At 39.3% G+C, this 15,000-nt stretch overlaps 1 protein-coding gene across 4 annotated transcripts in view; it reads right to left on the bottom strand.

Moving 5' to 3' along the window:
- The window catches only part of actn1 (actinin, alpha 1), a 225,307-nt gene that overhangs the window by 98,013 nt on the left and 112,294 nt on the right, over positions 1 to 15,000 (bottom strand). For all 4 annotated transcript variants that reach the window (XM_051920067.1, XM_028822116.2, XM_028822115.2 and 1 more), the window contains exon 3: positions 4,395 to 4,514. In XM_051920067.1, the coding sequence (XP_051776027.1) occupies positions 4,395 to 4,514 (120 nt within the window). The remainder of the gene's footprint in view (positions 1 to 4,394; positions 4,515 to 15,000) is intronic.

Here is a 15,000-nt window from a genome sequence, read left to right on the forward strand (position 1 = left end):
TATATATATATATATATATATATATATATATATATAGATATAGACATACATATATACATACATACATTCACATATATATCCCCGCTGTTTTATAAATGAACGCCATATAAGGCCGTCCTTTCTCCTTGCTTAGCGGTTTTGTATTGTTTTATTATTCGTTTATTACGATTGTTATAGTTATTGTGTAGCTATTCGAGACTCACTTTTCTGTTATAAACGAACGCCATATAAACCCATCCTTTTTCCTTGCTTCGCCAAGGAAGCAGTCTTTTTATTTAATCCATGGGTTCTCTGCTGTTTTATTGTTCGTTTATTACGATTGTTATAGTTCTCTTTGTATACCACATTGTCAGTTCAGCACTCCGGTTGTAAAATGACCAAGCCGTGCAAGCACCATATAGTTGTACAGGAGAAAAGCAATCTTGCCTCAAATCAATGGCAACCTTTTGTAGGTCTATGAACTTAATTTAAACTTTAGGTTTACACGGTGCTTTGTTTCCGAAGTACCTGCACTCATGAATATGTCTATATGCGTCAGTCGCTTCATATTCTTTTCCTACATTATCAATTGTGTAATGTGTTTTTTGAACAGGTTTGATTCATCGAAGTGATCACTCGTGCTGCGTTCAGTCAGTTCACGTGAGCCGCTCTCTTGTGTGATGTTGCGATGTCCACGGCTTTATTTAATGTTAGCTAAGACCCGGCACTTAAGTTTCTCGCTACAGCAATTTTAACTCCGTTACAAAGTGATCCAAAGTCCCGTTTATACCTCGTGTCTTCTCATTAAACTTGTATGTCGCGAATATGGTATTGCAAATGGCAGCGGGAGCGTTTCTATAAACTTAATTTAAACTTACGGTTTACACCGTGCTTTGTTTCCGCAGTAGCTGCACTTATGAATATGCTTGTATGCGTCACTCGCTCGCTTCTTATTGTTTTGCTACCTTCTCAATTGTGTAATGAATGTTTTCTTCGGTCATCCTTTTTCCTTGCTTCGCCAAGGAAGCAGCCTTTTTATTTAATCCACGGGTTCTCCGCTGTTTTATTGTTCGTTTATTACGATTGTTATAGTTCTCTTTGTATACCACGTTGTCAGTTCAGCACTCCGGTTGTAATATGACCAAGCCGTGCAAGCTTACTGTTGAGAATGCTGTAATGTGTTTTTTGAACAGGTTTGATTCATCAAAGTGATCACTCGTGCTGCGTTCAGTCAGTTCACGTGAGCCGCTCTCTTGTGTGATGTTGCGATGTCCACGGCTTTATTTAATGTTAGCTAAGACCCAGCACTTAAGTTTCTCGCTACAGCAATTTTAACTCCGTTACAAAGTGATCCAAAGTCCCGTTTATACCTCGTGTCTTCTCATTAAACTTGTATGTCGCGAATATGGTATTGCAAACGGCAGCGGGAGCGTTTCTATAAACTTAATTTAAACTTAAGGTTTACACCGTGCTTTGTTTCTGCAGTAGCTGCACTTATGAATATGCTTGTATGCGTCACTCGCTCGCTTCTTATTGTTTCGCTGCCTTCTCCATTGTGTAATGAATGTTTTCTTCAGCGCTCTTTGGGGCTCTTCCTTGTTTTCTACGTACTGCGTTCACAGTCAGTTCACGTGATTACGTGGAAGGCGTGATGACGCGATACGCAACTCCGCCTCCCACGGCCATCGAGCTGCAGTCTATTACAGTATATGGACAAAAAAGAGGTTCCAGTTATGACCGTTATGCGTAGAATTTCGAAATGAAACCTGCCTAACTTTTGTAAGTAAGCTGTAAGGAATGAGCCTGCCAAATTTCAGCCTTCCACCTACACGGGAAGTGAGTGAGTGAGTGAGTGAGTGAGTGAGTGAGTGAGTGAGTGAGTGAGTGAGTGAGTGAGTGAGTGAGTGAGTGAGTGAGTGAGTGAGTGAGTGAGTGAGTGAGTGAGTGCTTTGCCTTTTATTAGTATAGATTATATACTGCATTAGGTATCAAAAACTGTATTGAATTTTAATATTTTAGTACCAGATTGACGTTTTTAATTTTTGGTAACATGACAACTACCCCATGAAATGCCAGATATCTAAAAATTAGAACACCAGTGATGCAACTTATCAGCAGCATCAAATGCCCTGTTGAAAGCTATTGTATTTGGCTCTTTTAGACTCCCCGAGGTGGACGCAACTGCTAGGTTTGCTGATCCTGAACTAACTCGCTTTGGAGCTTTGAGCTGGGACCTAGGAGCATCCTAAAATTAAGCTGTTAGCATCCTCTTTTCCATCCCCCACAAATTGCCTCTGTTTCTCAGCACATAAATCTAATTAGAACAACATGAGCTTAAATATTTGCACAAAATTTTAATACAATAGCTGCCCATCAGCTATAAGTGCAGGGCTGCAACTCCAGAACTGGGACACCTGTGCCAAGGATATAGTTGTTGGGTCCGTTGTTCCAGAGGATTCTTCAGGATTGAAATGACTCACTATTCAGCTCACCTGATCTGCTGCACAGTAGTGTTATACAGTATATTTATATTAAAAAAAAAGGAAAAAACTATTCTTGGTAAATTGCACAGAAGCCTGCATTTTTCAGGAAGGAAAAGCTAATGCTTTTTCTAAGCTGTTTACTGCTGCTGGCTCAGCAGAATACAGTTTTATGACGGTTTTAAGAGGTAGGTGGAACAGGCATGCTGTTTAAGCCTTAGGCAAGCAAATGCACCAAATTAAAATTCAAAACAGGCTTTGAGGATTCTGTTCATTGTCCACTACTCTCAACCAAGAGGACTAACCACTGTCAAAGGGGATAGCCATTACAGTTTAGGGCAGGAAGGCAACACCACAATCACAACAAGGTAAGACAATAGTATGCAGGCTCAAGGAGACTGCAGAAGAAATTCACTCTAATCAGGATAAGCAAGGGAGACAAAACATCTCAAAACCTTTGCAGAATTGTGCTTCTGATATCAGCTTGCATGCTTTAAACTGTAGCAAAGCTCTCACAAGGAATATTTAGATTAACAGATTTCCTTGGCTCCAGAGGCAATAGCTGAAGAAGCTTTTCCAGGCTGAACACTTTCATGTAATGTTTAATGCCACAGGAAATCTTAACCTTGGCCTTAGTACAGTGAGGAACAGCCATTGAGTAACAAACTGACCAACTTAAGTAAACTGAAAGTCACTTCTTACTTGTGCAACATCTACAAAAACATAATAGAAGTAGGCTTTAAATTTGACACTTCCGTCACTATTGTTACTTCACATGCTGAGCTTATGATCTTCTCATTGTTCCAGAACCCTGCTATTCAGTTCTTGGTAGAACGACACTGTGCGTACAAGATGTTCTAATCCTTGGCAACTAAAATTCCTATTTGTACTTTCTAGAACATTCTAATTGGTTTAAAAAAAAAATTCTCTTTTAAATTTTTGTTCTGGTCTCAAAAATTACTTATGAAGGATTCCCTTTCCCACATTCCATTCACATGCAGGTTAAGTAGACTGGCAAGGCTACACTTGCTCCTGATATATGAGTGTGTATGTTTGTGTTTGTGTGTTTTTGCCCTGTGATGGACTAGCACTCTACCCAGGAATTGTCCCTGCATTGCTCCTGATGCTTGTTAGGATAGGCTTCACCTTCCCTACAACATTGCTCTGAATAAGTGGATCTAGAAGATGGCTGGATTCTTCTGGTCTGTGTGCTTATTCATGTTGACTCTATGGCGCCTAGTATCAAACTGTAGAATGAATTACTTTGACTTTGTTTTTGGCTCACTGTTTTATACCACAATCATATGCTGGGACATCTAAAGTAACAGTAGATCCCTGTTATTCTTCTAGGGTGTGATACATCTTGTAAGTATACTTCACAATTTGACAATCTTCTGTGCTATTGCATATAACTGTGTACTTTTTGTATCACCTTGTTTGGTGCTCCCTGCAGAGTGTTAAACTCAATAAGCCCGTCTTTATTTATCGTTTGAAATAATGGCTTCAAATCTCAGCCTACTCACTATCTCCATGGAGTTGGCATGCACTCCTCTTCTCCTAATGGGTTCAAAAAGAAGCAAAGAAAACCCAAAAAGATGTGCTGCAACTAACAGAACAATTACATTCTTCATTAAAAGATAAGGCGTGGAGGGGATGTAACACAGAAGGGCTACATTTCATTTGTCCACCACACAAACTTACTTCCTTGTACAACGACATACATGTCTCATGTAGGTTTTCCACACATCCACATAGGCACAGACTAGCAAAACCCTTTTATTTCAGTCATGTGGATGAAGCAGTTCACACAAGCAGTAATAAGGTAATCTATTGAGTTGGTGCAACTAAACACTAAGAGTTGAGCTTTGATAGACTGTATTCCAAACCCTTGATTTTATTAATGTAAAAACTGCTAGACAAAAGTTAGTCTCTCACCTTCTGCTCCAATGCACACCAACTTGACTCCCTTGCTGGCAATGAAGTCCAGCGCCTTGTTCACATTAGAGATCTTGTGGACCCGCATTTTTCCTCGTTCAGGCTTGGCCAGTCGTTCACCTGATTGGAAAATTGTAGAGGAAAGCCTAATGAAAACATGGTTTTGTGATCACTACTGTCTCAACTCTATACAAGGCTTTTTGTGCAATGCTCATAATATTCCTTTGCTTCTTCTGAACTACTCGGGTCTATTAATGAACAATGTATGGTAACACCACATATGTATAACATCATATCTCAATCTAGAATCTTCATGTGTAGCTCCTGGTTGGTGAAACAAGCTGCCCACATCCATTTGAAATTCCGACTCCATAAATGCATTTAAGAAGCATTTCAAGACTCTCTTGTTTTGTGGTTTTGTGAATTTCTGATGATATTAGCTGTTACACTACTTTTATTATCTAGGAATTATAGCTCGCTAGTATTTAGTCCTGAGCTCTTCACTTGTAATGATCAACTTCGTACCCTTGTCCTGTAACACTTATTCCCAAACAGTCCCACAGGGTGATTTTGACTTGATTATGTAGACCTCTTTGTTAAAAGTTTTTGGAAAAAGTGTTTGCTAAGTGAACAAATGTTTATGTATAAGGCATTTGTAAAAACCTCAAATAAAAAGACAAGACAGTTAAAAATTCCCAGGCAACTGAAACCTTATGTATAGATTGTGATCTTGAGCGAAAAGCTGCTATTAATCTGTGCATCCAATATGCTTTTACTCCAGTTCTACTCATCCAGCCAACCACTTTGTGAAGTCAGAAATTCTGTTTTAGAGTTATGGGGCAGCATCAGTTAACAATACAAAAAACACAATACCCTCTGACCTTGCAACCATTTACAAATACACATTTACATACAATACAAATGTTCACTTTTTTTGTTGCTAGGTTTTTTGATTCTGTCTACTTGGCAACCTTTTCCTTACTTCTCACTCTTTGTGTGCTTTCTCCTGAAGCCCATACTCAATGGAATAGGATGCAGCTGTGGTTGTCCAAGGACAGGCCACAGAACCCCCTACTTCCTGTGTTTTCATGATTGTCTGGAGATCAACCTCTGTACACTTGACCCTTGCCTTCCTTTGAGTGTGATATTGCACTATTTCACAAATCTTTTAACCTGACCAACTACATCACCTTTGCCGTATACCAACAGTATCCAGTGAGACTGATGTGCATGCCAGTGTAGCTGGTTTCATTCATGCCAGTAACGACACCTTCTGAGATCACGTCATATTACACATCATTGACGTTAAATCTATTTCAGCTTTGTAAAAGTCTAGCGACAACAATTACGTCATATTACACATCATTGACGTTAAATCTATTTCAGCTTTGTAAAAGTCTAGCGACAACAACTATTTAAGCGTGTATACATATTTAGGCCCTCTCGATCGATAGATAGACAGATAGATAGATACTTTATTAATCCCAATGGGAAATTCACATTCTCCAGCAGCAGCATAATGATACAATAAATAATATTAAATTAAAGAATGATAATAATGCAGGTGAAAAACAGACAATAACTTTGTATAATGTTAAATGTTAACGTTTACCCCCCCCCCGGGTGGAATTGAAGAGTCGCCTAGTTTGGGGGAGGAATGATCTCCTCAATCTGTCAGTGGAGCAGGACAGTGACAGCAGTCTGTCGAAGAAGCTGCTCTTCTGTCTGGAGATGATACTATTTAGTGGATGCAGTGGATTGTACTGTATGTACTTTTATGGAACTGGGTGTGTGTGTATATACATTACACACACACAAGACATTAAACATTGATGTGACTATTTCTTTTAACATTTTCCCACATAGTTTAGTCATACAACACTTTCTCACACTGAACTGAAGGCCAATGAATAGCACTAATTAAAACTGATGTTGGCAACTTCCACAGGCAAGCTAGATGGTCATCTGCCTTCACAGCAGGCAAATCCAGCACTGCTGTTCACATGTAATCCATACATGACAGGCACTGCCCTTCCACCTTATTCAGAAACCCACACACACTAGACCCACTCCATCACCCCAATACCCCTTGAAGGATGTTTACCATATTGCCCTATTGTTGATTACGAATTCAAATGATTACATTGTTGTGATTTTCCTGTATTCAGTATCCAGTGAATAATTCGAGATAATCAGAAGGTTGTAGTGATGCTCACAGGGAACCTGGTAGACCCACACAATACTTCCTGAAATGGGTCCTAGACTCTACCATCAGCATAAAGTGGAAACCTTACACGGTCATTTTATACAAGGTGCCAACATCATCAAATGGCACTTGGAAGGAAACAATGGTTGACAATGGTTGAGCTAAATATATAAAATAAACAAAACAGTTCAAATTCAAAATCAACAGACAATTGACCTCTAGTCAGTACAGTTTAGTTGTTTCCTAGAAAAGCAACTGTCAAACAGATATCCATATATTTAATTATCAAGTGTAAACACAACATACCTACACATTCCTTGGCACGGAAAACATATCCAACACCAGTCTCCTCATAGATCACAGCTTACAAGAACCATGGCAGCTAAACTCTCACAAAGACCAGAATCTTTTGTACTCTAAGCACAAAATTAAACAGATCTTTAAATGAATGCTATCATTACAGAGCCTGCATGATCCTATGGCAAGGTATATACAGTATGTGGGTGCATTTATATACGATATACTGTACATGGAGGTTTACAGGTGCTTTGATATCTTTAGTAATTTGCAAATCTTTCTGAAAAATAGTTTCCACTTTGTCATTAGGGGTTATCTAGTGTAGATTAATGGGCAAAATGACAAATGTATCCATTTAAAATTAAATTTGTAACACAATGAAGTGTGCAGAAATTGAAGGGTCTGAATTCTTCCCGATTCCACTGTACATTATATATACATACATGCACTATATAGCTATATCTACATGTACAGTGATGTCCATAAGTATTTGGACAGTGACACAATTTTCAGAATTTTGGCTATGTACATTGAAATAAAGCAATCAAAATGTGACTGAAGTGTAGACTTTCAGCTTTAATTTAAGGGGTTTACCAAAAACAGTGTATACGCCATTTAGGAACGGCAGACATTTTTATACATGGTCCCTCTATTTTCAGGGGCTCAAAAGTATTTGAACAAACTTACATAATCATAAATATAATGATCATTTACAAAATTTGGCTGAAAACCACTTAAGTCAATAAGTAGGAGGCAGAGACAAGTTTGTGCAAAGTACTAATCAAAAATTAGAGTACACAAATGTATAATAAAATACACTACAAAGCTCAGAACCAATGAGGTGGAAAATCTGAATAACTAATCAATTAATAATTGGCTAATACCTGTCAGACTGACCTACCCTTCTCCAGTCAATAGCACGATTAACGACAAACTAGGAAATTTCAAGAATTCGTTAACATGACAGACTTACAATCTACAGTGGTGTGAAAAACTATTTGCCCCCTTCCTGATTTCTTATTCTTTTGCATGTTTGTCACACAAAATGTTTCTGATCATCAAACACATTTAACCATTAGTCAAATATAACACAAGTAAACACAAAATGCAGTTTTTAAATGATGGTGTTTATTATTTAGGGAGAAAAAAAATCCAAACCTACCTGGCCCTGTGTGAAAAAGTAATTGCCCCCTTGATAAAAAATAACCTAACTGTGGTGTATCACACCTGAGTTCAATTTCCGTAGCCACCGCCAGGCCTGATTACTGCCACACCTGTTTCAATCAAGAAATCACTTAAATAGGAGCTGCCTGACACAGAGAACTAGACCAAAAGCACCTCAAAAGCTAGACATCATGCCAAGATCCAAAGAAATTCAGGAACAAATGAGAACAGAAGTAATTGAGATCTATCAGTCTGGTAAAGGTTATAAAGCCATTTCTAAAGCTTTGGGACTCCAGCAAACCACAGTGAGAGCCATTATCCACAAATGGCAAAAACATGGAACAGTGGTGAACCTTCCCAGGAGTGGCCGGCCGACCAAAATTACCCCAAGAGCGCACAGACGACTCATCCGAGAGGTCACAAAAGACCCCAGGACAACGTCTAAAGAACTGCAGGCCTCACTTGCCTCAATTAAGGTCAGTGTTCACGACTCCACCATAAGAAAGAGACTGGGCAAAAACGGCCTGCATGGCAGATTTCCAAGACGCAAACCACTGTTAAGCAAAAAGAACATTAGGGCTCGTCTCAATTTTGCTAAGAAACATCTCAATGATTGCCAAGACTTTTGGGAAAATACCTTGTGGACTGATGAGTCAAAAGTTGAACTTTTTGGAAGGCAAATGTCCCGTTACATCTGGCGTAAAAGGAACACAGCATTTCAGAAAAAGAACATCATACCAACAGTAAAATATGGTGGTGGTAGTGTGATGGTCTGGGGTTGTTTTGCTGCTTCAGGACCTGGAAGGCTTGCTGTGATAGATGGAACCATGAATTCTACTGTCTACCAAAAAATCCTGAAGGAGAATGTCCGGCCATCTGTTCGTCAACTCAAGCTGAAGCGATCTTGGGTGCTGCAACAGGACAATGACCCAAAACACACCAGCAAATCCACCTCTGAATGGCTGAAGAAAAACAAAATGAAGACTTTGGAGTGGCCTAGTCAAAGTCCTGACCTGAATCCAATTGAGATGCTATGGCATGACCTTAAAAAGGCGTTTCATGCTAGAAAACCCTCAAATAAAGCTGAATTACAACAATTTTGCAAAGATGAGTGGGCCAAAATTCCTCCAGAGCGCTGTAAAAGACTCATTGCAAGTTATCGCAAACGCTTGATTGCAGTTATTGCTGCTAAGGGTGGCCCAACCAGTTATTAGGTTCAGGGGGCAATTACTTTTTCACACAGGGCCATGTAGGTTTGGATTTTTTTTTCTCCCTAAATAATAAAAACCACCATTTACAAACTGCATTTTGTGTTTACTTGTGTTATATTTGACTAATGGTTAAATGTGTTTGATGATCAGAAACATTTTGTGTGACAAACATGCAAAAGAATAAGAAATCAGGAAGGGGGCAAATAGTTTTTCACACCACTGTATAATAGGGTGGTAAAAAGAAATGGGGAAAAAAAACAAAACACATGGTTGTGAGGAGGTGGCTTGGCTTGCAAGTCACTTCTGGTGAAAGGACAGTTCCAGGATGATACAAGTTAGGATTAAGTTTCACAGGAAACCTCCAGGTATGAGAACTAAGCTGGCACCAAGACAAATCCTTGCAATGGCCACTGTTTAGATAGGGCTGAGTATCCCAGAAGTACAATAGGCATCAGTACCAGCTTATGTTGGAGACTGTAAAGCAGACAGAAAGGAAGCATGCAATTTTCATTTAAGAGAGTGATGAAGGCTGTGGTGGGTTGGCACCCTGCCCAGGATTGTTTCCTGCCTTGTGCCCTGTGTTGGCTGGGATTGGCTCCAGCAGACCCCCGTGACCCTGTGTTCGGATTCAGCGGGTTGGAAAATGGATGGATGGATGGAGAGTGATGAAGGTGACAAGGACTTCTTTAGAGTGAGCACAAACATGAACACCAGATGTGGCAACAAGGCAAACAGACTGGAAATGCAAGGGGTATTCCTGGCTCCCTGAACATTTAGAATGCTAAGATAAATACTTGATATAATTTTCATGATGAAATGCATTAAAGCATGTATTAATCATGTGGGGGCATGGTGGCGTGGAGGGTGCACTGCTGCCTTGCTGCAAGGGGGTCCCAGGTGTTCCCTGCCTTGAATTTGCATGTTTTTCTGGTGGGTTTACTCGGTGTGCTTCAGTTTCCTTTCAAAGTCATGTAGGATGTGGGGTTTTGTTATGCTATATTGACCCTGCTAGTGTATGTGTTGCTTGTATTCACCCCGTGATGTGCTCCTGCCTCGCACACAATGCTTGCTGGGGTGGGCACAACCCTGAATGGATGGCATAATTAAACATGTATAACAAAGATTTTTTTTTTTAAAGTTCTGAACGCTCTGTGGTCTAAGTTTATAATTAGTTTTAATTTCAAAAAGACATTTATCGTGTGGTGATTGGTTATGTGGAGAAAGAAAAAGGAAGGATAGGAACTGAGGGCTTGGTACATCAGACAGAGACAGCACGCATGCAATAAAGAAAGCCCACTCAGAGGAACATCCACTGAATTCTGTGTTCGTGTCTCCGACCACGAACCCAACATTTACACAATATTAAACCAGTTAAACCAGTGCGACACCCATTCATACATCCAGTTTTTTGGAGCCTTGTCACACCCGCCATAAAGTTCTCTACACTGAACGTAAACCTTGGGACCCCTTACTGCAAGGGAGCATCGCTACCGCCTCACTACCGTGCATGTTTAATACCTGCTTTAATGCATTTCATCATGAAAATGATATCAAGTATTGATATTAACATTCTAAATTTTCAGAGAATATCATGAAGTGAATGCATTCTGTGTGGCGATCTCTGCCTGTGCCTCTTCTTAGTGCTAAGGAAGTCAGTTCAAGAAGCACGTAGCGATTAACAACTGGGTCGGGGAACACTTAACACAAAGCATTTAATGTGCTACATAATTTATGACAGGGTTTGAGAAAATCTAGTAAATTAAATAGTCATTTAAAGATGAAGTTTAGTTTACGATGTTCTACTTTAATGACAAATTACGAGAATAAAGTCGACATGTCCACTTTAATCTCGACATAGTTTTTTTTTTTTCTTCATTGTATCCGTAATTTTTTTTCTTCACCGTGTCCCTAATACGCTTCCATAGGGCTATACCACAAATAGCATTATAAGTGCAAGTTGCTGTTTTATTACCTATACATATTAATAAAAGGCAAGGCCCTCACTGACTGACTGACTGACTGACTGATCACTAATTCTCAAACTTCCCGTGTAGGTGGAAGGCTGAAATTTGGCAGGCTCATTCCTTACAGCTTACTTACAAAAGTTAGGCAGGTTTCATTTCGAAATTCTACACGTAATGGTCATAACTGGAACCTGTTTTTTGTCCATATACTCTAATGGAGGAGGTGGAGTCACGTATCGCGTCATCACGCCTCCTACGTAATCACGTGAACTAAAAACAAGGAAGACATTTACAGCACGAGTCAAATGCGGGAACGAAGGTAAATGACGTTAATTTTTGAGTGTCTTTTAATACTGTGTAAGCATACATATTAACACATGTGCAATTAAACGTGTGCATTTACGGGGTGATTTCTCAGGCTTAAAAGCTCGCCTTTTATCAAACGCGGGAACAAAGTTAAATGACGTTGTTCACTGTCTTTTAATACTGTGTAAGCATACATATTAACACATGTGCAATTAAATGTGTGCATTTACGGGGTGATTTCTCAGGCTTAAAAGCTCGCCTTTTACTATAAAGGTAAATGCAAACTGTTTTCATTCTGAAGGGCACAAACCACGTTAGATTTCAGACGTTAAACGAGCAAAAATGTCGGTACACCAGATAAATAAGCGCAACATATTATCAGTTGTATTGTATGCTTACAATACATATAGAAATGTGTTAATCGTTAACTAATATTATGGGATGGTGTTTTTCGACTCGCGCCTTGATTTAAACGATTGCATTTCTTGGTGGGTTTGCGTAGCTTATTGTCAATATCTTTACACCTCTTTTTAAGACTTAATTTAAAAAGGTTTTCTTTTCTTCTTAATTAAAATTTAAAAGCAATACTTCACCGCTGCTAAGCCCCTCTAGCGCTGACGTCCGAGGTTCGATTACCGTAAGCAAGTGCAGTGAGTGTGTACACCTGATAAGCCAAGAATAAGGGGGAAAGACGTGTCGCGTACTCTTTGCATTATTTGACAGTAAACTATTTTCAACCATTCTATGATCTGCTTCTCACAACTGAAGGCACCGTGGCTGATGTTACCTCACTTGCTGGCCAACCATAAGCGTTACCTGGTAGGTAACCAGCCACTCACTTCACTCCCTTACGGGAATCGAACCTCGGACGTCAGCACTACAGGCAAAGCCCCTAAAATTGTGCCACGGCGTGTGGTTTGTTTATTTGACAACATGTAGATCGGGGTAATTACATTCACGGCATTCGTAGTCTGATTCACAATCTGATTGTATGGGTGGTTACCTACCAGGTAACGCTTATAGTTGGCCAGCAAGTCAGGTCGAAGTGATCACTCGAGTGAAGGCAGCTTCACAAAAAAACACATCCTTAACAAACTGTTATTAGTATATTTTCCCTCAATTTAAAAAGGTTTTATTTTCTTCTTAATAAAAATTTAAAAGCAGTACTTCGCCGGTGCGAAGCGCGTGGATTTGACCGACTGACACATACAGACATATTCATGAGTGCAGGTACTTCGGAAAGAAAGCACCGTGTAAACCTAAAGTTTAAATTAAGTTCATAGACCTACAAAAGGTTGCCATTGATTTGAGGCAAGATTGCTTTTCTCCTGTACAACTATACGTTGCATTCTCAAGAGTGTGCTTGCACGGCTTGGTCATATTACAACCGGAGTGCTGAACTGACAACGTGATATACAAACTGAACAATCGTAAAAACAGGATTAAATAAAAAGGCTGCTTCCGTTGGCAAAGCAACGAAAAAGGAAGACCTTATATGATGTTCGTTTATAAAACAGCCGAGAGGCTGTGTGAAGTCAGCTTCACAAAAAAATAGATCCTTAACAAATTGTTATTGGTAGATTTTCACTCAATTTAAAAAGGTTTTCTTCTTAATAAAAATTTAAAAGCAGTACTTCACCGCTGCAGAGCACGGGGATATATATATATATATATATATATATATATATATATATATATATATATATATATATATTATATTATATTATATTATATTATATTATATTATATTATATTATATTATATTATATTATAGATAGATAGATAGATAGATAGATGTGTATGTATGTAGATATGTAAATATGTGTATGTATGTAGATATGTAAATATGTGTGTAGATATGTAAATACGTATATGTATATATGTGTGTCTATGTATATATATATATCTATACTAATTAATAAAAGGCAAAGCCCTCACTGACTCACTGACTGACTGACTCACTCACTCATCACTAATTGTCCAACTTCCCGTGTAGGTGGAAGGCTAAAATTTGGCAGGCTGATTCCTTACAGCTTACTTACAAAAGTTAGGCAGGTTTCATTTCGAAATTCAACGCGTAATGGTCATAACTGGAACCTCATTTTTGACAATATACTGTAATGGACGGCAGCTTGATGGCCATGGGAGGCGGAGTTGAGTGTCACGTCATCACGCCTCCCACGTAATCATGTGAAAAGACTGTGAACTGAGTAAGGAGAAATGAAGGAAGAGCCGCAAACAGCGAAGAACAAAAAATTAATTAAACAATTGAGAAGGGAGCGAGTGAAGCATACAAGCATCTTCATAAGGGAAACAAAGCACGGTGTAAAAAGTAAGTTTAAATTAAGTTTATTGAAATGCTCCCGTTGCGGATTGCAATAACATATTCGCGAGATAAAAGAACTCAGTAGGGAGAAATGAAGGAAGAGCCGCAAACAGCGAAGAACAAAAAATTCATTAAACAATTGAGAAGGGAGCGAAACAATAAGAAGCCAGCGAGTGAAGCATACAAGCATGTTCATAAGGGAAACAAAGCACGGTGTAAAACGTAAGTTTAAATTAAGTTTATAGAAACGCTCCCGCTGCGGATTGCAATAACATATTCGCAAGACAAAAGTTTAATGAGAAGACACGAGGTATAAACGAACCACACGCCTTAGCGCAACGTTAGGGGCAACAGTTTCAACCATTCTATGATCTGCTTCTCGCAACTGAAAGACGGCACATGGCGGATGTTAGCCGACTTGCTGACCGCAACGTTAGGGGCTTCAACTCTGGCGCTGACGATAGAAATTCGATTCCCGAGAGGGGATGAAGTGAGTGTGTATGCCTGATGAGCCCAGAATTAGAGAGAAACACGTGTCGCATACTCTTTGCATTATTTGAAAGTAAACTATTAAAACCATTCTATGATCAGCTTCTGGGAACAGAAAGAGGGCACGTGGCGGATGTAAGGCGACTTCCTGACCAACCACAAGCGTTACCTGGCAGGTAACCACCCATACAGTCAGATTGTGATTCAGAAAACGAATGCCATGAATGTAATTACCACGATCTACATACTGTCAAATAAACGAAACACACGCCGTAGCGCGACAGCTGTGAAAAGCGAGGTTCAGAAAAAAACAGATCCTTAACAAATTGTTATTGGTATACTGTATTTTCAATCCGTTTAAAAAGGTTTTCTTTTCTTAAAAAATTAAAAGCAGTACTTCGCCGAAACGAAGCGCGAGAATTTGGCTATATATATCTGCTTCTCACACTTAAAAGAGGGCACGTGGCGGATTTTAGACGACTTCATGACCAAACATAACTGTTACCTGCCACATAGGGTTACCACTTTTAATACAAAAAAATAAGGGACGCATACTGCAGCGGGTGCCACATCCCAGTGCCAACACTTTGCAGACTGTACTTAAAAGACCCGCCCTCCTCACTGGACAGTTAAAAAGACCAAT

The sequence above is a fragment of the Erpetoichthys calabaricus genome, chromosome 16 (genome assembly GCF_900747795.2).
Source record: "Erpetoichthys calabaricus chromosome 16, fErpCal1.3, whole genome shotgun sequence".
Lineage (NCBI taxonomy): Eukaryota > Metazoa > Chordata > Cladistia > Polypteriformes > Polypteridae > Erpetoichthys > Erpetoichthys calabaricus.